Below are 27,864 nucleotides of genomic sequence, written 5' to 3' on the forward strand. Positions count from 1 at the left end.
AACGCCAGCAACCACGTGTATTAAATATCAATCTACCTGTCAAGTCAAGTTAAGTCAAGTCCTGTCGGAGGCAATCCCTGGATTATTTTTATTAAATGCTCCGGCTGGAGGAGCAGCGTTGGGCCGATGGGATTTTGAGGCCTGACCCTCTTCCCGCACGCGGGGTAGGGGCCTGGTGGGGTAGGGGCCTGGTGGGGTAGGGGCCTGGTGAGGTAGGGGTAGGGGCAGTGACACCCTCGCCCATCTCCACCTGTCCGGCGTCGCCCAGCTGCCGTTGCCTTTGAGGAAGTATTGTCCACAGTGAATAATTAGGAGTGAATAATTACGCCAATTGGATCCAGCGAAGGAATTCTATCAGGATGGTGTGCGCCTTGGAGGGGATCCTGGTGATGAAAGTCCATGCTCCGACTGTGTTCTTATCTGCAACATACACCTGCCCAGCTGCTGGAGGCGTGCAGCAGGTTCAGTGTTGGATTTGGTAGGTAGTACACACAACAACCATAATATTTAAGAGGAAGCCGCTCAATAAGGTCATGACTAATCCAATCTTGGCTTCTGCTGTCTGCCCATAAGTGACGAGAATTGCACACATACTGTAAATTAAGCTATGGCTAATTAATTTTTTAATAGTTGTAGATAGACACAAAAAGCTGGAGTAACTCAGCGGGACAGGTAGTATCTCTGGAGAGGAGTGGGTGACGTTTCGGGTTGAGACCCTTCTTCAGACTTGTATAGTTGTACGTTCTTGTATTCTATGCCTCAGCTAATGAATGCAAGTAGGCTATATGGCTCCGTAAACCAATTTATCTACCAGTGCTGATGTATTCAGGGATCATTGGATGTCTCAGCAAGGTTCCTTTGTTCCTCTGGGGTGGAGAATTGGAAAGATACATAACATTTCATATGAAATGAGAGCCTGTGGCCCATAGATATCCACAGTCGGTCCCGTTAAGAATCTTTCAATAAAATCACAATCCATTCTTCTCAACTCCAAGGATAGAAACCTTTCTTCCTATATCTGCCCAAAACAATGTGAATCAATCGAATGAACCTTAAATATGGAGATCAAAATGAACTTCCAGGTGCAATATCAGTAGTGCTCTATAAACCTTGAATGTTGTGCAACAAAGGAACAGACCAATTGATCAGCAATGTTTGTGCCAAACATGACATCAAGTTAATCTCCTCTGCCTGCACTTGATCCATATTGCACCACCACCATTCCCTTGATATCCATGTGCCTATTTAAAAGCCTGCCTGAACAAAAACCTGCCCAGCACACTGTCTTGAAACTTTCCCCCTCATTTCTCACCTTAATGTTATGCCCTCTCATCTTTGATATTTTCATGGAAAAATATTCTGACTGTCTAGCCTCTCTATGCCTCTCATAATTTAGTATACTTATATAAAGTCTACCTCTTTTGATCTAGAAGAAATAAATCAAGTTTGTCCAACCTACTCTTAAAGGTCACGCCCTCAAATCCAGGCCAAATTCTGGTACATTTATTTTGTATCATCGCCACAGTCTCCATATTCTTCCTGTCATGGGGGCGACCAGAACTTCACACAGTACTCCAAATGCAGCCTAATCAAAATTTCATGGTTGTAATATGACTTTTCATGACTCTTATACTCAATTCTACAATGATGAAGGCTAGCATACTATACATCTGCTTTACCATTCTATCTACTTGTGATCCTACTTTCAGGGAGCTATAAACTTGGACCCCAAGATCTCTTTGCACATCAACGCTGTAAGGGTTTATGCTATTAACTGTATACTTTCCTTTTACATCCAACCTTCCAAAGTGCAACATCTCACACTTGATCATATTAAACTCTATCTGCCATTACAACACTCATACTAAACTGATCTAAATCCAAGGTAGAAACAAAATGCTGGAGTAACTCAGCGAGTCAGGCAGCATTTCTGGAGAGAACAAATAGGTGATGTTTTGGGCTGAGACCCCGCCTCAGACTGAATCCAGCTGTATCTTCTGACAGCCAGCCTCGCTGTTAAAAAAAACAACCCACCTTTTATACTCCATAAAAGCCAATAATTTAATAACTTTGCTAATTCCTTGCTATAACTTCATGCTAATTTTCTGTGTTTCATGTAATAGGATCTTCAGATTCATTTGTACAACAACATTATGTAGAATCAATCTACTATTTTTTCCATTCTTCCTTCTAAACTGGCTAACTACATTATCTCACATTATACTCCATCGGCCAAATTCTTGCCCAGTCATTTAACCTCAGGCTTTTTGTGTTCTCACAACTTGCTCATTGACCTATTTTGTCTTGCCAGTGATGGTGGGGGTGAATCAGTTTATGTTGATGGTTGAAATACCAATAAAGAAGGCTGCTTCATCCAAGGTGATGACGAGCTGTTCAACAATTGCTTAACCTGTATTCATCCAGGTAAGTGGAGAGTGTTCCATCACGCTCCTGACTTGCATCACTCCACTCTCATCCCTGTGAGAAATCAGGGAGCCCTCAAACAACAGATGCCTTTGAACCTACACTATATAATTCCCTCTCTAGACTTTGAGATGCATCAGTGTCATCTGGCATTAGTAATACTTGGGATTGTACAAGGATTGCCTTGGAGGCTCTACAAACGAAGAAACTACTTGAATTTATTCAGCCTATTTTGCACTTCTGAATTGACTTAAACCCAATGAAGTTCTTCTGAAGTATAATTACTAATATAGAAAATTAATTGCATTTTCGCTTGGACAGCTTACACCCCAGCGATACGACTATTGACATCACTAACTTCAAGTAACCCTTACTTTCCCTCTCTCTCCATCCCTCCCCTTCCCAGTGTTCTGACCAGTCTGACTGTCCCCCTGATTATATTGTATCTCTGTTTGCTTTGTTGTCAACTTCTAGTAAACAATGGTCTATTCTACTTTTTCCTTGAGCTTCATCTATTTTGATTTCTTACTCTTCCTTGTCTCTCTCTCCTGATGCTCAGTCTGAAGAAGGGTCTAGACCCAAAACATCTCCCATTCCTTCTATCCAGGGATGCTGCCTGTCCCGCTGAGTTACTCCAACAATTTGTGTCTATCTTCGGTGTAAACCAGCATCTGCATTGCCTTCCTGCACAAATGAATTGCCAGTTTACCCAGAGCAAGATTCCACATTCAGCAACACAATAATAACAAAATAACCTGCTTCATTGCTGTAAAAAAATAATTATTGATCAGCTCTTCATGGATCTTTCACACCTACCCCTGTGATTTTGAAATATTATCATGGGTTATTTTATTTCTGTTGTGATTATGTCACCTGAACTAGAAAGATTGCTTTGCTCTCTCGATGCTGCACTAGTGTCACCTGTGATTATATGATCACATCTCAGGAGGGTATACCCCTGGAAGGTTTATTCGCAGATTATTGTAGGAAGGGTGATTTTTATGGAAAAATATAATTTTTTTAAATTAATTTCTCTTTATATTAATTGTAACTATATCGATGATAGTAAAAAGGTTATTTGATTGGATAGGGTTGATAAGTGTACTTGGACATCCAGCCAAACCAAAATGTATAAAAATGCCTTTATTAAAATCTGGTAATGTGCACTTTAACCACATGTCATTTTTTTCTATTACAAATCTCAAATTGTGGAAGCAAAAAAATAAAGGATGGGTCTTTGTCCCAAACATTATGGAGGGCACTGTAGGTTCTGGAAACTTCTGCAAGTTGATGGCTTTTTTTCCAAATCAACCTTGCAGGAGCAGTAAATAATTGTTGTTTATTGATATATCATATGAGTATTAGAACAGAAACAATTCTCAAGGGAAACAGAACTGGGTAAGTTATTTGGATAACAGCCAAGGAGACTGCCTTGAATGATTTTCAGTGATACTAGGTGCCGTGAAGCCAAAGGGAAACAAAATAGTGGGTGGCTCAATATGAATGAAATATAATACTTCCTCTGTCTAGAGGTATCGTGGGAGGAATATCTGAATTATTTTATTTTATTCTTTATGAAAGATTATCATTGAAGATCTACCCATTCAGCAGAAACCTGCATATTCATTTTCAATTGTGTTAATGTATAATGTTATTTAAATCCTTCAATGTAATTCCCTCTCTTGGCTTCTCCGTAATGTGACCAAAGCATTACCTGAGTTAGCAAAATCAAGAGCTGTATAATATGCTGCAGGATTTTTTGGTGGGAGTAGAAGTATAGGAAATAATGCTTGCGTGAGCTATCTTAGATCATAATTGACATCTTATTGGCATTGCCTACCTGAAGAAGCAGTTTATATCAGGTGAGATATAAAAAGATTTGGAGAACTTGCTGAGCAAGTTCAAACTGTTTCTTCAACCAAAATGTCACGCATTCCTTCTATCCAGAGATGTTGCCTGTCCCGCTGAGTTACTCCAGCATATTGTCTCTATCTTCGGTGTAAACCAGCATCTGCAGTTCTTTCCTACACAAAACACTTATCTTGTACTGGCATTGGAGATTAGTCACGTGTCTGACCTAAAGTCTGTCTGTCACTCACTATCTCATGACCACAACACTTGGCAATCCTAGTCAAACAATGGACTCAAGATCGGAGTCAAACAATGATAAGACAGAATACAGGAAGGAGTGATATGGTGTCAGGACAATAACCTCTCCCTCACTATCACTATGACTATGACAAAGGAGCTAATTTTGTAGGAAGGAACTGCAGATGCTGATTTAAATCGAATATAGACACAAAAAAATTGGAGTAACTCAGTGCGTCAGGCAGCATATCTGGAGAAAAGGAATGGGTGACGTTTCAGGTCGAGAACTTTCTTCAGACTAGGAGTCAGAGGAAAGGGAAACAAGAGATATAGACGGTGGTATAGAGAGATGTGGAACAAATGAATGAAAGATGCAAAAAGTAATGATCAAGGAAACGATCCATTTTTAGCTGTGGGCTAGGTGGAAACGAGTTGTACCGACAATGAAACTCAGCAGGGTGTAGTGAAACTAGTGCAACAACTAGTGGGGGAAGGATGGAGAGAGGGGATGCAAGGATTACGAAGTTAAAGATATCAATATTCATACCGCTGAGTTGTAAGCTTCCCAAGTGAAATATGTGGTGCTGTTCCTCCAATTTGCGTTTGGCCTCATCCTGACAATGGAGAAGGCCCAGGACAGAAAGGTCAGTATGGGAATGGGAAGGGGAGTTAAAGTGTTTGGCTACTGGGCGATCACGTAGGCCCAGGCGGACTGAACAAAGGTGTGCAGTGAAATTATAGCCCAGTCTACTATGTATTAGAGCCCACAACTGGAACAACGGATACAGTAGATGAGGTTGGAGGAGGTGCAAGTGAGCCTCTGCCTCACCTGAAAGGACTGTCGGGGTCCCTGTACAGAGTCAAGAGAGTAGGTATATGGACAGTTGTTGCATTCTCGAGCGGCAGCATTTTGAGACAGTAATCCATGCCTTTATTACATCTAGGCTGGATTACTGTAACGCGCTCTATTTTGGTGTTGCTCGTTCTTCACTGGCTCGTCTCCAGTTGGTTCAGAATGCTGCTGCTCGCCTTTTAACAGGGACTCGAAAGAGGGAGCACATATCGCCAATTCTGGCCTCCCTACACTGGCTCCCGGTGCACTTTCGGGTTCATTTTAAGTTACTGTTATTTGTTTTTAAATCTCTGAATGGGCTCGCCCCGCCTTACCTCTCTGAGCTGCTCCACCCATACACTCCTGCCCGGTCCCTCAGGTCAGCTGGTCAGCTGCTCCTGGAGGTACCGAGGTCTAGTCGGAGGCTCAGAGGGGATAGAGCCTTCTCTGTTGCTGCTCCGGCACTCTGGAACACCCTGCCACTGCACATCAGACAGGCCCCCTCACTGTCCATCTTCAAATCCAGTGTTAAAACGCATTTGTACTCCCTGGCTTTTGACCATGCCTGAGGCTTTGCTTCTGTTTGTGGTGTTTTTGATGTTTCTTTATTTTACATGTCTTTTCCTACTATTTCTTTTGATTGTTATTTTTGGTGTGTATTAACTTTTTTGTCAATGATTAGTGATGTACAGCACTTTGTTGCAGCTATGTTTGTTTTTAAAGTGCTCTATAAATAAAATTATTATTATTATTATTATTATTATTATCTCTGCGGTTGCTGGGGAAGGTTTCTGGGGCTGGGGTGTTTTGGGTAGGAAGGGATGTCTATCAAAGGAGCTAATTGTTGACTTCAGGAAGCATGGTGGAGTACATGCCCCAATCAGCATCATTGATGCATATGAGGAAATGATTGAGAAGCACATTGTTGTGACAACCAAGAAAGCACGCCAATGCTTCCATTTCCTGAGGAGATTGAAGAAATTCAGAATGTCTTCTACAGATGCTCTCGCACACATTTAGCTCTTCTCGGAAACTTGCATCTTTTCTAGCGTTTGTGACTTTGCCAAACTTGGTGTATACTACACAATGCTGAGATTTTTGCTTCAAGCTTTGTTGTAGTCTGCAGCTGTTGTCGTGAAACTCCTGCGAACTGGCTCTCATACTGTTGAAATACATGATGGACTGTTCGTCCCAACTGCCTGCCATTGAAGTTAGTGAATAGTTTTATTGTTCTGAAATTGTCAAGTTACTGCCTTTGACTCTGGCTCCTTATAATAAACACTTCTATTTGTCCTTGATTTTAAACATCTTTTCCTCTGGGATATCTCACCCAGGCCTAATTCTCACTTTCAGCTTGTCCCATCAATATGCAGGTCTGTGTCTTAATTGCATGGTTGTCTCTGTACATTGTTCAATAGTTAACACGTTTTGGCCTAGAACTTTATTGCCTTCATACTGCAACACCTGCCTCACTCAAACTACAGCAAAATAAGCATGTACCTATCCATTAACCATTTGCCTCCTGTAGAGTCAGCAATAATTCATGACTCTCAAGGAATGCCCTCAGTATGCACATTATTTCTGATATGATTCACCCTGGAGATATCACTTTCTTTAGTCAGCAACTGCTAACTAACCCTTCCTCATTACTCAATACCCAGTTTAGAATAGCCTGCTCTCTCTCGTTGGTTCCTCTACATGTTGGTTTAGAAAACTATCCTGCATACATTCCAAGAAATCCTTTTCCTCAGCACCCCTGCCAATTTGCTTCACCCAATCTATATGTAGATTGAAGTCACCCATTATAATTGTTTTACCTTTGTTGCACGCATTTCTAATTTCCTGTTTGATGCTATCCCCAACTCCACTACTACCGTTAGGTGGCCTGTACACAACTCCCACCAGCGTTTTCTGCCCTTTAGTGTTTCACAGCTCTACCCATATCGATTCCACATCCTCAGGCTAATGTCCTTCCTTTCTATTGCGTTAATCTCCTCTCTAACCAGCAACGCTACCCCACCTCATTTTCCTTTCTGTCTATCCCACCTGAATATTGAATATCCCTGGATATTCAGCTCCCAGCCATGGTCACCCTGGAGCCATGTCTCCGTGATCCCAACTATATCATATTCATTAATAACTATCTGCACATTCAACTCATCCACCTTATTACGTTTTTACAACACTCTTACCTCTTATACAGTTATGTGGAAAGTGGCCCTTTCAACCTACAGGGCTCATGGTCTTGTAGCTCTTGAGCATCCAATATATCTGAAACAAGCACTGCCTGCCATGTCACCGCTCTACCTGGAGAACCCTGTTGTCCATTGTCCAATCTAAATTACTGTCCTGCTACTCAACCTGGGAAGTAGCAGCAATACTCCATCTCTGTCACTGAAAGTGTAGTGTCTTTCAGTTGCTGTATGCAGAAGTATGGCAGAACATTGTTTTTTGAAAGCAGCATCTCTGAATTAAAAAGCCTGATACAACACCATATTGTGATATAAATGTTATTGGCCCTCTTATTTTATTATGCCTTCGATGCTGTCAATGGTAAGTTCAGTACCCCAAAGCTAATCACATTTTCTGATGTAAAGAAGTAATAGAACTGTGCCTGTCACTGCCTTCTCAAGATAAGTCGAGTGAATACCAGGGAAAGGGTCTGATATAACTCCATGTTAGGGTATAACTTTTGTGATATCTCAAAATGATTAAAGACATATGAAGTAGAAAACATACTGTACCGCGTGATTACGTCTTAATCTGCTCTTAGTGCATATGTTTGGATCTTAAACAGCCTGTACCCTAGTTGTGTCTACAACTTATCATTCAAGGCAACTGTTATGTCCATTGCATGAACAGATCCTCATAATTATCTTTGTCAATATTATTGCATTATTCTTATTACCCTCATTGTAAGCCCACTTTCTTTCTTGATCTTCTGTCCAACCCACCTTCATATTTCATGTCATGTCATGTAAAACCACCGGGTGGTGCCATCAGCGATGGCAGCCTCGCCAACGGTCGTCTGTCTGTCTTTTCATCCTTTTTTTAATATTTAAAGGCCATTCTCACGTTGCGAGTTGACACAAGAGGTAACCCGAGTTAAACCTCGTGGTGATAACGTACGATTAGCGTAGGCATTCGTGGACGCAACGTAGTGCATCGTGGCGCTAACGGCAGGTACTCGTGTAACTTGGCGACTCTTGCAAAAAATCAAACATGTTTGAAATTTTCCACCAGTCAATTTTACTCTTGTGGTTAAGAATTGAAACATTTTAACTCGTTGTAATAACGTAGTGGCCCGTGCGTTTACCTTAGTGTATCGTGAGTCTACCGTGGGAACTCTTTAACTCAGCGGGCAGGCAGCAGCAGATTGTGGATCCCTTCAGTTTCCCAGCGACAATCACCTGCCATAACGCGAGAGAGATCATGCACTGTTGTAGGTCTCCTTTGCACGTCGGTGTTTCTGTTTTTCTCCACTCATTGTTGGCCCTATCTGTCACCACCCCCACCTACGCCCCTGTGCTTCCCGGCCATGTGTGTGACCCCTTCCCTCCCCAGCTCCCCGCCCATTGCACTGGCGCGGGGTCTTTGCACTGTCTTCACGTCGGCGATGCCAACAGGTCGATGCCAGTCGCCCCGGGGAAGTCGCTCCCTTCAGTTTCCCAGGGGGTCGGGACGGGGCTGGAGTTGGGAGGGAAAGGTGGTGGGTGGGTTAGGTGAGCAGGAGAGTGGGGTTGTTTGAAGTTGCAGAGGGAGGGGGCAAGGGCGGTACAGTTCCCAGTCTCAGCTCCTGTCCAGGGGGGTGGCCGGAGACGTCAGGACCAACGGGACACCGACCCCCAGGCCCACCAGGCCCACTGCAAGCACGGAGATCCCAGAGACCCACAGCCAGCAGCAACTCCAGCCCAGCCCCGCTCCAACTCCAGAGGAACACGCTCCCCGTAGGGGCAGAAGCTGATGGTGTGCAAGGTACGTCTTGTTCTTGGGGTGGCGGATGAGGGGGCGCAGCTCGGGCTGTGAGCGTATCCTGCTTATTGAGATTAAAATTTTCTCTTAACTGAGAAAAGAAACTGGTCCAACTTGCTGACTGACTTGTACCAGTTTCGATTTGGTGTACAGTCATATTTTTTTTCTGCACTTGTGTGGGCGTTGTCAGACCTGATCTTTGGCAAAGTGTATGCCTTTTTCTGATCAACAGTTAATGACAAAATGGGATGTTGCATTATGTAGATTAATGGGGATAAACCAGGAGGTTTGTTTTCATGCTTGCAGACAGTTCAATTTCAATTTCAACTTTGAAATCATATATTTGCTGGGAAGTTTATATAGATGGCTCATCAAAATTAAATTAGATGAATATAAGAAATTAGAAAAAGACCAGCAGTCTTCATTGGACAAGATAACAGATGCTCTTCTACCACAAAACCAATTTCCTGTCCTCTCCCTATTTATATGTGATGATACCATTCATTATCCCTTTATTGATTTATTTTTAAATACAGTCAATGTCTTAGCCTCCATATTCCGCTGATGTGAATAATTTCTAGTTCTTAATGCTTCAATGAGGTAATCTCTCATTCTACTATAATCTCTAGAGGAGACCCGACCTACTCAATTTCTTCTCTTATGACCAACCTACCATGTCAGGTATCCAGGAAGCAGTCTGGTGAATCTCGCTACATTTTTTCTGTAGCAAGTATATCCTTCTTTGGGAAAGGAATTAAAAATTACTCTGGTCTAACTAAGATCCTATATAATATTAGTAAGATATTCTGGTATCCTAATAAAGGTAAACGTACCATTTACCTTTGCTACTCTCTGCTGTACCTACATGTTACTTTCTGTGACCAACGTACAAGGATGCCCAGTAACATTGAACATCAGAATTGTCCCATTCTCTCATCGTTTCTGGTTTTTTTAATTGAATAACTTCAGCTAACTGAGTCTGGGCAAATCATCAAGCATCCATTTGCACTACTGTAAGTTAATTGCATTTATATTTATCCAACATTCTCAGCAACACTGCCCCCTCCCCCTGTCTGATCCTACCACTCACCCACAGGGTCAGGGTAACTCGCGCGCGGTACGATACGATAGAAATGTATTTATTCCAGGAGGGAAATTGGTCTACTAACGGTCATAAAACACAACACGATGAAAGAAATATGAAATTCATGTGATTAGTGGAAATGTTTGGAGATGTGTAAAGATTGGGGAGGGGGGGGGGAGGAAGGGGGGGGTCAGTCTACCCCACGACAGAAGGGGGAGGAGTTGAGTTTGATAGCCACAGGGAAAAATGATCTCCTGTGGCGTTCTGTATTGTATCTTGTTGAACCAGCCTGTTGCTAAAGATACCCCTCAGGTTGACCAGTGTGTCATGGTGGGGGTGAGCTGTACTGTCCAGGATGTTGTCCACCGGCCAATTAACCACATGAGCCAGGTAAATATGGGAGAAAACTAGAGCACTCGGAGGAAACCCACGCAGTCACAGGAAGAACATGCAGACTACCCACACAGACAACACCCAAGGTCAGGATTGAACCTGGATCCCTACTGTGGGGCAGTGGCTCGACAAGCTATCCCACTCTGCAGCCAATTAGAGAAAAGGTTCAGTTTAATGGTTTTCATCTTCAAAAGAGAATACTAGGTCTTGGTTCTGTTGCAGTGGTGAAATGGAGCATCTGCAGATGATATATTTGCCTCCAGAATTCCTGGAATGTTGAGAGCAATGGTGGAAGAGGAATTTCTATTCTGACTGTTATTCAGTGCAGGGTCACATTCTTTTCATTCATTTGATATAATTTCATATGAATTGTTTGGTTCATATTACAAGCATTTATAGGAAAACTCTTGAACTTGAGAGGAGCTTTAATCTGCCATACATTTTTAGGTTGTCTTTAGTTTACAACAGAGATTCTGAAACTCAGCATCCTTCCTGTCCTTTTACAGATCGCTGTGGTTGGCAAAAACGAGAGTGTTCAAAATGCAAGCAGAACGAAACATTCGGATAATAGAATGGGAGGACATGGACAAGAAAAAATTCTACTCTGTTGGTTTTCTCATGGCTCTGTCAATCCGCTTAGGAGTTTATCCCATCATACTGATTAGAACACGGCTTCAGGTCCAAAAAGGCAGGACCCATTACAAAGGCACTTCTGACGCATTCAGTAAAATTCTAAAATTTGAGGGGATACGAGGACTTTACAGAGGGTTTCTGGTGAATGCGTTTACCCTAATCTCTGGCCAAGCGTACGTTACGACCTATGAACTGGTGCGCATGTACGTATCCCGCTACAGCGACAATAATACAGTTAAGTCCATTATAGCTGGAGGCTCAGCATCCATTGTGGCACAGAGCTTCGTAGTGCCCAGCGATGTAATTTCCCAGCACATAATGATGGCCGGCCAGAAAGGCTACAGGGGCCGATTAGAGATGTTCCAGATACCAGGCACTACCAGACGAAACTTTGGCCAGGCAAAGGAGATAATTGTTAACATTTTCAAGATTGATGGCCCACGAGGATTTTACAGAGGATATTTAGCTGCCTTGTTGATGTACATTCCTCACAGTGCAGTGTGGTGGCCTTCTTACCACTTCTTTGCAGGTATGTGATATTACAGTCCCTCTCATATCATCCTTTTATTAAATGTAGTGGGAACAAATAACTTGGAACGAATCGATGTTTAAATGCAGCGCGCAATCAGCATTGTAGGTCCTCCCAGCGTATGGTAGGGTTCTGTTCCTGAGAGTTGTATGTAACCTGAATAGAGGGCAACAGGTTGGTGCAGCCTCACAATACCAGAGACCCTGGTTCGATCCTGACCTCGGGTGCTGTCTTTGTGGAGTTTCCCCCTGTGACCAAGTGGGTTTCCTCCAGGTGCTCCGGTTTCCTTCCACATACTGAAAGTAAGAATGCAGGTACAGCAGGCAGTGAAGAAAGCTAATGACATGTTGGCCTTCATAAGAGAGGAATTAAGTATAGGAACAAAGAGGTCCTTCTGCAGTTGTACAGGGCCCTGGTGAGACCACACCTGGAGTATTGTGTGCAGTTTTGATCTCTTAATTTGAAGAAGGGCATTCTTGCTATTGAGGGAATGCAGTGTAGGTTCACGAGGTTAATTCCCAGCATAGTTGGACTGTCATATGATGAAAAAATTGAGCGACTGAGCTTGTATTCGCTGGAATTTAGAAAGATGAGAGGCAATCTTATAGAAACATACAATATTATTAAGGGATTGGACACGCTAGATGCAGGAAACTTGTTCTCAATGTGCAGAACCAGGGGCCACAGTTTAAGAATAAGGGGTAGGCAATTTAGTACTGAGATGAGGAAAAACCTTTTCAGTGGTAGGAGTGCACATCTTACAGCCTTTGTAGAGACAAGGACCCTTCTTCACTTTGGGGACATCTTCCATTCTGTGCATGCTTAGCATTACCAATAAGCATAATGGAGTGGATTCTCAACATTGTACTCCACTGCTGTCTACAATTTTAAGAGCTCAACATGGCCCTTGTACTAACATTATTATCAGGCCAAGAATCTATAGACAAACATATAGGCAAAAGTTGTGCAAAGTACAGTACATCTTATTATGAGGTATCAGCTGCAAACTTCCTCATCATGCCTATCCCAGCTAGGTCCAAGTCATTCACAGAAATTGCACAAAAGTAGACATCCTCTCCACATCAGCCCTGGCAAGACCCCTCAGAATGTTATATGTTTAACCCTATTCACTCTTCTAAACTCTAGTGGATACAAATCTACTCCCCGTCCTACCTTCAAAGGCGAATCCGCCCATTCCAGAGACCCAGTAATAAACATTCGTTTCTGATCAGTTTGAGTATCAGAAAATTTAAAAGGCTCGGAATGGGTTTGCATTATCCTAGGCAGATTGTTTACAATACAATATCAACGAGATCTCAACAGGATAAGGGACTAGTATTTAATGCAGAGAGGAGGTAGAATTTCTGCTGTCTGAGAATTATGATTTTTAGGCATTCTCTGGTGCATCTACTACGGGTGATCAATAAAGTGTATTTAGAACAGAGAGAGATAATGGACTATAGGGAAATTGAAGATTCAGAGAATTGGAAAGAAAAAATATATCAAATGGTGGTGCAAGGACCTAAAGCATTTACTCCTGGTATTATTATCTCTGCTCTCACTGTGGATTCTAATAGTGTATAAAGGTGAAGCAATAATCTTCCATTTATAGAATTAGTTCAAACAAGATAGATATTGAAGGACATATGTTAGTCATACTTGGTAACCATTTATTTACTTTATCTTGGCGATATAGCATGGACACAGACCCTTCGCTCCACCAAATCCACGCTGACCATCGATCACCTGTTCACACTAGTTCTATATTACCCCACTTTCGCATTCCTACACACTTACAGAGGCCGATTAATCTACAACCCACACATCCTTGGGATGTGGGGGGAAACCACGACACCCGGAGGAAACTAACGTGGTTACAGGGAGAACGTGCAAAGTCCACACAAACAGCATCAGAGGTCAGGATTGAACCTGTGTCTCTGGCGCTGTAAGGTAGCAGCTCTACCAGCTGCATTACTATGCCACCCAAACAAGTTTAAAACAACTTATCTGTGAAAAAACCTCACATGCTTGCAAGATTGCAAGAAGTATCTGGGTGAAAAAATATCTTGTTGTATGTATTCATTCCCTGTTTTTCCGTGTATCATTTAGAGCAAATTTCAAAATGGACTCCCATTGAATGGCCTCATCTGATTATTCAAGGAATAGCTGGACCAATGGCAGCAATTGCAGCATGTACAGTCACCAACCCAATGGATGTGATCAAAACAAGGGTTCAGGTGAGGATGCATTCATTCCAAGCTTGCCAATGCCATCAGCAAGACCAACATTTAATGTGCATTCCAGGGGGCTTTGAAAAGCAAATGTCTAAATGTGCAGCTAGTTTGAGCTTCCAGGATTTCTACCCAGTGACGATGGAAAAGAATAACAATTTGTCCAAATTAGGGAGGTGAGACTTGAAAGGGACGTGAAGGTGATAGCATTTCCATTTCTCTACTCTGTCATTTAGTTGGCCGATGAGGTTTGGCAAGTTGCTACAGGTTATTGTGTAGATTTGGATTACCCATTAGAGATTTTGTTTCCGGATGAGTATCATATTTTATACTTAATTGAAACACTTCAGGGTTGACTAGCCTGTTGGCACTGCTTGCTCATGCTTGTGTTGAAGAAACAGTTCATGGCGGAGATAAGCAAGAGTCGTCCTTTGACATGCAATGTCACTGATGCAAGCCTTCAGAGGATGTTGGCTAACAAAAGGTTAGCAGAGGAAACGGATACATTCTTATCTTCAGGTTCAACGTTTAATGCCTTTAAACATTTTTCTGACTTGCGAGCTCTGAAAGAGTGAAAGAGCTGCAAGCATTTTAGCTCTTTTTTAGTTTAAAATGTTTCCTTCAAACAATCTGCATGCTGTAGCAGCAGCATGTCCAAGTAACATTTCACAGTCCCAAATTACTGGGTCACAGTAACATGGAACACTGAAACCACAGCAATGACTGTGGTTCTTTGTTTTCCCTGGTATATAATCTGGTGGATGTCTTTAGACTCTTCTCTTATTTTATTTAATCGTCCACAATCATTCACACATTATCATTGTCTTATCTAACTCTCGATACAGCTATTCATTCTGGGAACTCTAAATTTGTCAGTCCAATCTTATGTTTTGTGTTTACCCAAAATGGCTTGCCTCTATTTTCTCTGAGACTGATTGACCTTCAAGTAGCTGTTTCCAATTCCCTTTGCTAACTTCACTTCTCGGCTTTCACTTCCCCCAATTTCAAACCTTTAGTCCTATTGTTTTGCCTTTTTGTACTGACAATACCATCTATCTGAATTGAGAATCTTATCCCCCACCATTTTTCTTACTTCCCAACTTCATCATGCAAAACTAAATCCAGAATCCACCGTTCCCCTTTTGCTGATCACGCTAACTATCGGCTAAAACAAAAAGCTCCAGAATGTGATAAAATAATTCTCTACCCAAGTTACGGTTAAAGTCATTGAAATCTCCACATATTACCATGCCATTGTTTTTGAACTTGTCAGACATTGGTCTTCAGATTTGCTTCATCTATCTCCCTCATATGAGCTGCACAGCAGAAGGACCATGCAATAAAGAATGATAGATTGAACTAAAGAAGTTTGGTTGGAAGTCCACTGTACATCATCAGCACTATACATTGGCCTTTTTTGCAGTATGAATAAGGGTCCTGACCAAAACATCCCTATCCATGTCCTCCAGAAACATCCCCTATCCATGTCCTCCAGAAATGCAGCCTGACCAGCTGAATTACTCGAGCACTTTCTGTTTTTTAGTAAACATAGAAAATAGGTGCAGGAGTAGGCCATTCGGCCCTTCGAGCCTGCACCGCCATTCAATATGATCATGGCTGATCATCCAACCCGGTATCCTGTACCTGCCTTCTCTCCATACCCCCTGATCCCTTTAGCCACAAGGGCCACATCTAACTCCCTCTTAAATATAGCCAATGAACTGGCCTCAACTACCTTCTGTGGCAGAGAATTCCAGAGATTCACCACTCTCTGTGTGAAAAATGTTTTCCTCATCTCGGTCCTAAAAGATTTCCCCCTTATCCTTAAACTGTGACCAACTTGTTCTGGAATTCCCCAACAACGGGAACAATCTTCCTGTCCAACCCCTTAAGAATATTGTAAGTTTCTATAAGATCCCCCCTCAATCTTCTAAACCAACATCTGCAGTTCCTTGTGTCGCTGTTTTTGTTTCTTTATTCAATCTATCATACTGTTTATTGTATGGTCCGTCTGCTGTGTAACGCATATGTTGCTGCAATGTTAGCAGCTCAGGTTGAGGTACATCTGGAGCTGCTGCCAACATTCCCTTCTGCACTTCATTGAACTTGTGTTGGTCCATAACCTAGATTGTCATGGTCAAGTAAGATTATGCCAGGCCATGAGATTGCCGGTTCTGATAATAATACAGTTCATCTGCCCCTGCTGACTCTCGGCTCCTCATTGAAGCCCGTGTGTGCTTCCATTAAGCAGGATGGAGAATATCTTCCAGCTGAAGGTGGCATTTTTCTCTGCACAATTTTGTGATATGTGGCCACAACAAGAAATAAACTGCTGGGGGAACTCAGTGTGTCAGACAACTGTGGATGGAAATAGACAGATGACATTTCAGGTTTAATTTAGATTCGTTTAGAGATACAGTGCGGAAACAGGCCCTTTGGCCCACCGAGTCCACGTCGACCAGCTATCCCCATACACATACTATCCTACACACACTAGGGAAAATTTACAATTATACCAAGTCAATTAACCTACAAACCTGTGGGAGGAGACCGGAGATCCTGGAGAAAACCCACTCGGGTCACAGAAGAACGTATAAACTCCCTACAAACTAGCACGTGTAGGCAAGATCGAACCCAGGTCTCTGACAACTCTACTGCTGCGCCACTGTGCCACCCCAAAGGTTGGGATCTCTCTCTGCTCTCAAGTGACTGAACCTGAATCATCTTCTGTACATTCCCCACAGATGCTGCCTGGCCTGTTGAGTGGCTCCAACACTCAAGATGCTCCTATGCTAAAGATTCCAGCATCTGTGGTTCCTTGTGTTTTCATGCTGCAACAATATGTAGATTTGGTGATGAGAAGGTCAATAGGTTTATCCTTCATGTTGTTCATTCACTTCCTGCCACAGACCTAATCTTTCATATCCCCCCCCCCCACCCCCCCCCCCCCCCCCCCCCCCCCCCCCCCCCCTTGAGAATCATCCAGCTGCCACTGAACTAATCTTACTGGCATGGCATTAAAGTCCCCCAGTGGCTGAATATTTTGTGTCCTTCTACTCTCAATGCTGTTTCCATGCTATACATGGTATCCCATTGATTCATTAGCTAAGGGATGGTGGGAGATTGCAACCTTCACGTGGTCTGCACTGTTTCAGTGAATGCAATCAACCTGGCATGCACAATCAAACAAGATCAAATAGACCAAGTTGTCCTACAACTTTAGGCTGTGCACGCCATACGCAAGAAGAAGAAGATTAGCTAAAGGAGGGCACCAGACGGTCATCAGAAGATTTACCCTTGTTTGGCCTGAAACTGGGAGGCTCTGTGTTATTTGGAATCATGTTGAGGACTCCCAGGTCTACTCCCTCCTATTTTAAAACCACTGTCCTCGCCTCTCACAATTTGATTTTGTCAATGAGACTAATTGTACCCAGAATTGCTGTCTCAGCCTGTTGATTGATGAGACTGTGAGACATCATATAAACTTTCCAGAAGACAATGATGTTGGTCCATTTGGACTGACTACATTGTGTTGTAATTTAGTGTTCCATCAGCTTAGTCCTTGTTCCTCTTTAGTACAGCAGTTTTGAATGATGTTCAGTTCTGCAGGCCCATTGTACGAGCAATGGATTTCTTTCCTGAAGAACGTTAGTGAACTAGATGGGTTTTTATAACAAAATATATAATTTCTGCCATGATGAGGTTAGAACCCCTGCCTCATTTGTTGGATTTAAGACTCTGCCACCATTCAGATTCTGGAAGAAATAGAACCAATAGTTGGTTATCCATCCCTTGGAGTCTGCTCTGCCATTTGTTAAGATCATGTCTGATCTTATACCTCAGTGCCATTTCCCCCAAAGCCCTTGATTCCGTAAATGGCTCGAAACCTATTCACTGATGTTTTGAATGAACACAATGACTGAGCCTCAACGCCATTCGTGATAGAGAATTCCAAAAGTTCATCAGTTATGTATTGAAGACATTTCTCATCACAATTTTAAAAGGTTTATCCCAGTTCTTGATGTATGATTTTCATCACCTATTCTACAGTGCACCAAGTAGCCTCAATACCATGCTGACGGCCACAATAAATACAAGTGGTGAATCTCTGGAACTCTCTGCCACAGAGGGTAGTTGAGGCCAGTTCATTGGCTATATTTAAGAGGGAGTTAGATGTGGCCCTTGTGGCCAAGAGGATCAGAGGGTATGGAGAGAAGGCAGGTACGGGATACTGAGTTGGATGATCAGCCATGATCATATTGAATGGCGGTGCAGGCTCGAAGGGCCGAATGGCCTACTCCTGCACCTAATTTCTATGTTTCTATGTAAATGCTCAGATAATGGAGTTGATACAGTTTCAAATAGACTGCATATTTTACCTGTTATACTAGTTACTCCTATTGCATTGTTTCCTCATTTTTCACTTCCAAATGTGGACCTTATTCATTTCTCAAGATCTTCAGTTTATACTTTATCAAAAATCAAAAATTTACGTAGTCATATTGTAAACACCCTGATAACTGTTTCAGTGTAGTCTTACTGAACAATAATTGTGCTAGTAACCTCAAAGGGAATTCAAGAAGGAGAAAACCAAGCAGGAAGGGGAAGTTTAAAAATGTGGTAAACCGAAATAAACAAACGGCAAAAGCTCAGCCATGCAGTAAAGGGGGTCAAAGTACAGACACAATATTAAACATGACCATATTAAGGGTGCTGACCACTTGCCAAATTTGTAATCAGGTAAATTAATTAATGGTATAAATCAAAGTAAATGGAGAGGATCCCATTGGCATTACTGGTGTCGAGGAAAGAGCGTTCACGTCGCGCCCCTGTTTCCACCAATCTTTCCACCACCTGCGCACAAGAAGCGACAAGGCAGGCACCATTGTATACAGATGCCGAGAAGTGTGTTCAGTTCTGGCTGTGGACTCGATAAGAAGATTGCCATTACTGACAGGTGGTTACATGAGAGCTTGGAGTTAAATATTCCAGGCTGTTCACATTTAGGAAGGACAGATGAAAAGGAAAGAGGTGATAAAGTATGAAGGTTACACAAAAAAGCTGGAGAAACTCAGCGGGTGCAGCAGCATCTATGGAGCGAAGGAAATGGGCAACGTTTCGGGCCGAAACCCTTCTTCAGACATAAAGTATGAATATGGGAGGAGATCTGTGCAGTGGTATTAACTGATCTTGGCCTATCATATCATGATGCTTAACTAGAATCAACTTGGGTTGAGCTAAGAAATAACCACAGTCAGGAAACAGTGATAGAAGTTATTTATAGGGCTCAAAATAGTTGTAGTACAGGGCTTAACCTAAACCAGAAAACTCGATCAATGTTGAAACAAGAAAAGACACTTGGGCAGGCACATGAATAAGGAAGGTTTAGAAGGATATTGGCCAATCATGGGCAGGTGGGACCAGTGTAGATAGGGCATCTTGGTCAGCACGGGCAAGTTGGGCTGAAGGGCCTGTTTCCATGCTGTATGACTCTAAATATAGTGACCATGGGAGACTTTAACCTTCATATAGATTAAAGCAAATTTCATTTGCCACAATGAAGTGAAAGATGAAGTTGTGTATTATAAATAAGAGACTTTACTGGGTCAATATGTGAGGAATCAACTGGGAAGAAAGCTATCTTGTATCTCAGTTTTGTGCAGTAAGGGTTAATTGATAGCCTTGTTGTTGAGGGGTCTTTGGGAATGAGTGAGCATGTGATAAAATTTGACACCGTGTGTGAATATGAAGTAGTTTAATGTGAAACAAAGGTCTTAAGTTTAAACGAAGCAAAGTGTGAAACCATGGGTCGAGAGTGGCAAAAACATTCTTTCAATCACAAAAGTCCAACAGGAACAGTGGTTCAACTAAGACTGAGATAATTAAGTCCAAGATAGAGACCTAAAGTTGCCAAAAGTGGCAGCAAACCTGAGGATTAATTATATTTTAGAACCCATTGAAGGAAGACCCAAAATTAATAAAGAAACGGAAGATAAAATCTAAGTGTAGACTCATGAGAAAACTGGACAGCAGGGACTTTTATTGGTATAATAAGTGGGACCCGTTGGGTCCCGTTCCCCCAACTCAATATTCCACCACTCACCCATAGCCCCCAACTGCACAGGTGCAGCTGACGTTTTTAGTGTTTAAAAGGGCAATAACTTGTAAAAAATAAGATCAATGTGAATGCATCTCACCCTCCCTCTTCAGTCCCTTATTCCTCTCCTCCATTAAGGGCGATCTGAAAATGCAGAAAGGCCCCACTGCGCACGCGTGGGCGGAAAGTAGGGACGCTGTTTTAAGTTATTTTAAGTTTTAAATGTCAATAACTTATAAAATATAACATCAATCTGAACGAAACTTGTTTCATTTACATCGCAGGACAATGTGAGGTGGGCCAAAAATTGTAGCGCTATTATGTACCGTTTTTGCGCAAATAAAGGTACAAGCATACAAACAAATAAACAAATAAAGGTACAAACAAGATGAGAGTTTTAGTAATATACTAGATTAAGTGGGACTCGTTGGGTCCCATGTCACACGGGAGGGCTGGTCCCCCGACACAATATTCCACATCTCCACCAATTCCAATATTGGTGGCCAGTGGGGTGGCTTTCTGGAGTGCTGGCATGGGTTCTTGGGGTGGCAGCTCAGTCCCTCAAGCCTGATCTGCTGGCAGCTCACTCATGGCTGGTGGGCTGGCAGTTGACATGTCTATTCCTTGAAATTCCATTTCAAGCAGGGTGCAAGGCCACCAAATTCAAATCCATGTTCCTACCATTTCAGGCAGGGTGCAAGGCCACCAAATTCAAGTGCAGTTTCTTACCGCTATGAGCAGGGTGCAAGGCCACCAAATTCAAATGCAGTTTCCAACCACTTCAAGCAGGGTGCAAGGCCACCAAATTCAAATGCAGCTTCATACCATTTCATGCAGGGTGAAACCACCATTAATCCACACAAAACACCAAACTCACAGTTCGGTAGACATTCAATGTGTTCAGTTGATTAACAGCTCAGACATAGTCGTGACCTCTCCCTCCCCCATCATGCAGAGACTAAGCCACATCCACACTTCCGGGTTTTATAACCCCTCCCCCTCCCACCGGAAAAAGTGTGGCTTTCATGGTGTGATTGACAGGAGAGAGATTCTCAACATTTTTTAAACACTAATAACACTTTTATTTTTCATTGATGGGAAGAATTCTCTGCACCTGCTCAGCGGAGGGGGACTGAGTAAGATGGCCAAAAATCACAGCCGTAAGTGGTAGCGTTTTATCTAAAATCAATATAGAGTGCAAACAGGAAGTAAGTGCATTTGCAGTCGTGCCTTTCACCTTCAAGCCAAAGCACCCAAGCCACCATTTGCAGTAAGTAGTACCTTTCAACTTCATGCCACCATTTGCAGTAAGTAGTACCTTTCAACTTCATGCCACCATTTGCAGTAAGTAGTGCCTTTCTACTTCAAGCCAATACACCCACGCCACCATTTGCAGTAAGTAGTGCCTTTCAACTTCAAGCCAAAGCACCCAAGCCACCATTTGCAGTAAGTAGTGCCTTTCAACTTCAAGCCAAAGCACCAAGCCACCATTTGCAGTAAGTAGTGCCTTTCAACTTCAAGCCAAAGTACCCAAGCCACCATTTGCAGTAAGTAATGCTTTTCAACTTCAAGCCAAAGCACCCAAACAACCATTTGCAGGCAGTGCCTTTTTACTTCAAACAAACCATATTTTCATTTTCAAACCACATTAAGGGTACTCACAATTGTGTAGACATTTGTTCAGTGTTATTCAGAGCTCAGAGAGACGTGACCCTTGGCTTCATCCATCTTGCAGAGACTGAGTGAGGCACACCACTTCCTGGTTTTATAGACCTTCCCCCTCCCTCCAGCAGGAGCAGCAGAGAGAATGGTGAATTAAAAAAAATAATTAATATCTCTCTGATTTGTCATCGATGGGTAAAATCCTCCGCACCCGTAAGGTGGAAGGGGGCTCCGAGTGAGGTGGACAAAAATGACGGCCGTAGGTGGCGGCGCTCTCTCGGAAATCGCAGCGCAGTGGGCCAAAAGCGGTCAAGATCAGAGTTTTAGTATTATAGAAGATAGATACAATGGATAAAAACAATGATCCCAAGTGTGAGTCCTTGCAGACAGAGAATGTATTATTGGGAATAACAATAAGGCAGAAGAATTAAACAATTACTCTGTGTCTGCCTTCAAGGAAGGAGATACTGTTTTCTGTATGTTTTGGCTGTTGTTATCTAAGTTTGAAGAATAGTATAAGCAAGAAAGACATGATGTTGAGTAGAATTCAAGGTCTACCCAATTCTAATCTGAAGAAGCGTCTCGACCGGAAACGTCACCCATTCCTTCTCTCCAGAGATGCCTCCTGTCCCACTGAGTTACTCCAGCTTTGTGTGTCTATTTTCGGGTTAAACCAGCATCGGCAGTTTCTTCCTACATATTGTGTCTACTCAATCAATCGGAAACACTGAAATTTCTCAATCCGTACAACTTCATGGGACTTGTCAAATGTTTTTTTCTCACATTCAGGTGGGGGACAAATCGATAAGTGACACTTTCAGGCAGCTCCTGAGAGAGGAAGGTGCGTGGGGCTTCACCAAGGGGCTCACCGCTCGCATCTTATCTACAGCTCCAACAGCTCTTGCCTTAGTGGTTGGTTACGAAACATTGAAAAAGATTAGTTTAAAAGAAGAATTTGTGGCAACTAGACATTGGTAAAACCAGTATTGCATTGGAATAAAGTGCACAAAAATGTTTTGCGTTTTTTACTGCTGCTGTGTCAAACTTTGGCTCTTACATGCACCCTCACTGTCGGACATTACTGAACTCCAGTCATGGAGATCCACAGAACCAGAAGCCAATTGTGTTTCACATATACTCAGATATTTTGTTAACCTGAGTGCACAGTGCATTCAGAAAGTATTCAGACCCCTTCACTTTTTCTACATTTACAGCCTTATTCTAAAATGGATAAAATTCATTTTTGTTATAATCAATCTACACACAATACCCCGTCATAAAAAAAGCGGAACCAGGTGTTTAGAAATTTTTGCAAAGTAATTAAAAAGAAATAACTGAAGTATCACATTTACATAAGTATTCAGATCCTTTACTAGTACTTTGTTGAGGCATCTTTGGCAACGATTACAGCCTCAAGTCTTCTTGGGTATGACGCTGCAAGCTTGGCACACCTGTATTTGGGTAATTTCTCCCATTCTTCTCTGCAGATCCTCTCAAGCTCTCTCAGGTTGGATGTGGACATCGATGCACGGGTTTCGAGTCCGGGCTCTGGCTGGGCCACTCAAGGACATTCACAGACTTCTCACAAAGCCACTCCTGCGTTGTCTTGCCTGTGTGCTTAGGGTCGTTGTCCTGTTGGAAGGTGAACCTCTGCCCCAGTCTGAGGTCCAGAACGCTCTGGAGCAGGTTTTCATCAAGGATCTATCTGTACTTTGCTCCGTTCATCTTTCCCTCGATCCTGACTAGTCTCCCGGTTCCTGCTGCTGAGAAACATGCCCACAGCATGATGCTGCCACCACCATGCTTCACCGTAGGTATGGTATTGGCCAGGTGATGAGCGGTGCCTGGTTTCCTCCATACATGACGCTTGGCATTCAGGCCAAAGAGTTCTTGGTTTCATCGGACCAGATAATCTTGTTTCTCATGCCTTTTGGCAAACTCCAAGTGGGCTGTCATGTGCCTTTTACTGAGGTGTGGCTTCTATCTGGCAACTCCACCATAAAGGCTTGATTGGTGGAATGCTGCAGATATAGTTGTCCTTCTGGAAGATTCTCCCATCTCCACAAAGGAACTTTGGAGCTCTGTCAGTGACCATCGGGTTCTTGGTCACCTCCCTGACCAAGACCCTTCTCCCCCGATTGTTCAGTTTGGCCGGGCAACCAGCACCATGAAGAGTCCTGGTGGTTCCAAAGTTCTTCCATTTAAGAATGACAGAGGCCACTGTGCTCTTCGGGACCTGCAATGCTGCAGGAATTGTTTTATACCCTTCCCTAGATCTGTGTCTCGACACAATCCTGTCCCGGAGGTCTATGGACAATTCCTTCATCTTCATGGTTTGGTTTTTGCTCTGACATGCACTGTCAACTGTGGGATCTTATATAGACACGTGTGTGCTTTTCCAAATCATGTACAATCAATTTAATTTATTACTGGTGGATTCCAATCGAGTTGTAGAAACATCTCAAGGATAATCAATGTAAACAGAATGAACCTAAGCCCAATTGTGAGTGTTTATTAGCAAAATGTCTGAATACTTATGTAAATGTGATATTTCAGTTATTTCTAATTACTGCAAACATTTGTAAACACCTCTTTTCGCTTCTTAATTCTGGGGTATTGTGTGTAGATTGATGTTAAAAGAAATGAATCCATTTTAAAATAAGGCTGTAACAATGGAAAAAGTGAAGGGGTCTGAATATTTTCTGAATGAACTGTAAATGTGGCATCTAACGTATGCAGAAAAAGGAAATCGATTCATTCTGATTTTGTTTGTTGTACCGATGTTGAATGAGTAAAATGCTGTATCATCTTCAAGTCTTTGATCTTACGTTGAAGCAATTTTAAGCTATTTAGCAAAATGTAACAGAATTAACATTTGCTGATCTTTCATTGAGTGAACTTTTGAAGGTTTACTGCTACTCATACAAGCATTTGTTTTGTTAAGTGCCTTTACATGTAGCCCTCCCAGCGCATTAGTGTAATTCTGTAAACACTCTCTGGGATGGGAACAAAGTGAGCAATGGTATAATTGTATCAGACCTGGAGTGCTGTTTTGTCCCTTATTTTTCAGTTCACAGGTTTTTAATGCCAGTGGACGTTTGCAGTAAGACACTACTAATCTTTAACAATAGCTATAAAGAGATCTGTGTGTTAAATGGATATCTATTCACATTTAATTAATTGATTAGTAATGGACTTTTCAGATGGTAAGTACAAAAACTTCATAAAGTTTTTCATTGTTACACTGGGCATTGGAACCTGATACAGTTTTCAGCTCACTTAGGGTCAGGTGTCGGGGGATAATTGGATGAGAATGAGAATACAAAATATACTTCAAATATATTCCATTTTAAAATAAGATACATTGTTCTTGTTTTTACTTCTGTTATAAATTCTGCTATTAACCAATTTGTTGTAAAGCAAATACAAGTTCAACAGCAATATTTGTTAAAGTATAATTATAGCTGGCACGTTGAGGAATCTGTATTCTGAAGATTTCAGGAAGTTATTAATTTCTATAATTATCAGGAAGATTAAATATAGATAGGAGCAAACTGAATAACTGTGTCTAGGATGTATTAACTGCAAACATTGTGCTAATAGCTGATACATGGAAGGATATGTGTGTAATCTTGTTACTGTGCAATCCAATAGAGAGAGATGAATTCCAACTCTATGACACCAGAAACTGCTCGTAATTACACTCCTGGCATTCTCTACTACGACAAGGAAGAACAGCCCAACATCTAATAATGTTCTATTGGTGTTTAGTTGCTTTATTCTTATTAGTCTATTGAAATCATCCAATATATCGTGACAATCAATGTTGGTCATTGATTAATGTATCACTTTCAGTGACCAATGTTTTTTTGTCTAGTTATCCAAGTGACATTTTTTGAAACTGTTCATTCTTGTAGCTTTTTTCTGAGTCTTTTCCAAGGCTGGTATATTACCTACCATATGAGTACACCAAAATGTTGTCTTTTAATCAATAATCAGAATAGGTTTCATGATTCTTTTCCGTGTACATGGAATTCATTCCAAAATTGTTACATGAACACCCTTGACACAGATCAGCACCCCCATACCCCACGCCCCTTGATCACCCTGATATCTCACTGTCCCAAGGCCAACATCTTCATATCACATGACTTTGAGACCGGGGTCAAGGAAAGAGCGTTCACGTCGCGGCCCTGTTTCCACCAATCGTTCCACCACCACACACAAGAAGCGCAAGACAGACACCATTGTGCAGATGCCGAGAAGTGTGTTCAACTCTGGCTGAACAACTTCTAATCTTGTGAGGATCCCAACCCAAAACATCCATCCATGTTCTCCAGAGTTGCTGCCTGACCCGGCGAGTTACTCCAGCACATTGTGTCTTCTTTTTTTGTAAACCAGCATCTGGAGCCCGTTGTGTCTCCACTCTCAGCCTAATCACATTAACTAAGTATGTATATAAAATATATTAATATCCTAAAGCTCCCTGACTTTACTAGATTTTCTCATTTTTACCTTGGTAACCTTAGTAGCTTTCTCATTTCAATCCTGTGAATTCTGCACCAACAAGAATGCAGTGGAACACTGCCACCTACAGGTCGTAGTGCGAGTGGCTGCTACCTCCATACTGACTTGGAAAGACATTGCTGGTCGTTCATTAGTGCCCAATCCCAGACTCCCTGCCCATGGACACTGCAAGAGCACCTTCATCAAAAGGACTGCAGCAGTTCAAGTAGGTGGCTTTCCCAGGTTAATTAGAGATGGACAAAAATGCTGATGCTTACATCCCAAAAACATAAATAAAAATCACGCTCAAAGTAGTGAACAATGTATGATTTGAAAACAACCGCTTCATTTTTGCACGTTAACAATCACTCATTATACTGTTTGTTTGTTCTTGACAGTATCAGTACAACTCAAGGCTCCCGTGATCTGCATTGAACAAAACCCTGCTTGCAATGGCTGCTGTGTAGGAAGGAACTGCAGATGCTGATTTACACCGAAGACAGACACAAAATGCTGGATTAACTCGGTGAGACAGGCAGCATCTCTAGAGAGAAGGAATAGTGAGGTTTTGGGTCGAGACCCTTCTTCAGACTACTGGTTATGTGAGCTTGCATCCCCTTTGCCACTGGTACACTCAGCCCACTGCACAATCTAGAGCAGGAAGTATGTAATAAATGGTAGGGCTCATAGAAACATAGAAAATAGGTGCAGGAGTAGGCTATTCGGCCCTTCGAGCCTGCACCGCCATTCAATATGATCATGGCTGATCATCCAACTCAGTATCCTGCACCTGCCTTCTCTCCATACTCCCTGATCCCTTTAGCCACAAGGGCCACATCTAACTCCCTCTTAAATATAGCCAATGAACTGGCCTCAACTACCTTCTGTGGCAGAGAATTCCAGAGATTCACCACTCTCTGTGTGAAAAATGTTTTTCTCATCTCGGTCCTAAAAGATTTCACCCTTATCCTTAAACTGTGACCCCGTGTTCTGGACTTCCCCAACATCGGGAACAATCTTCCTGCATCTAGCCTGTCCAACCCCTTAAGAATTTTGTAAGTTTCGATAAAATCCGCCCTCAATCTTCTAAATTCTAGCGAGTACAAGCCGAGTCTATCCAGTCTTTCTTCATATAAAAGTCCTGACATCCCAGGAATCAGTCTGGTGAGCCTTCTCTGTACTCCCTCTATGGCAACAATGTCTTTCCTCAGATTAGGAGACCAAAACTGTACGCAATACTCCAGGTTCAAGGGAATATTGCAGAAACAGAAACAAATGAGAGGTGCAGGTACATAGTTCAATGAAGTTGGCAACGCAGCTGGACAAGATGGTGAAGAAGGCGTTTGATACACTCGCAATATCAAAGTTACTTTCCCCTGCAGTGTTTTCAGAAATAAAGGTATTTTTAAAAGC

At 42.3% G+C, this 27,864-nt stretch overlaps 1 protein-coding gene across 3 annotated transcripts; it reads left to right on the plus strand.

The window, feature by feature from the left end:
* Positions 1-202: 202 nt before the first annotated feature.
* slc25a44a (solute carrier family 25 member 44a) lies at positions 203-27,864 on the plus strand. 3 transcript variants are annotated; one of them, XM_055662703.1, is made up of 4 exons: positions 203-482; positions 11,300-11,955; positions 14,065-14,192; positions 22,735-27,864. In XM_055662703.1, exons 1-4 carry the CDS (start codon positions 400-402, stop codon positions 22,921-22,923), a joined length of 1,056 nt encoding a protein of 351 aa, XP_055518678.1. In that variant the 5' UTR covers positions 203-399; the 3' UTR covers positions 22,924-27,864. The 3 variants fall into 3 exon arrangements, with proteins under 3 accessions (XP_055518678.1, XP_055518676.1, XP_055518677.1); XM_055662701.1 differs by having other exon boundaries at positions 205-478; XM_055662702.1 differs by lacking the exon at positions 203-482 and adding an exon at positions 2,141-2,424.

Source organism: Leucoraja erinacea, chromosome 36, assembly GCF_028641065.1.
Source record: "Leucoraja erinacea ecotype New England chromosome 36, Leri_hhj_1, whole genome shotgun sequence".
Classification (NCBI taxonomy): domain Eukaryota; kingdom Metazoa; phylum Chordata; class Chondrichthyes; order Rajiformes; family Rajidae; genus Leucoraja; species Leucoraja erinaceus.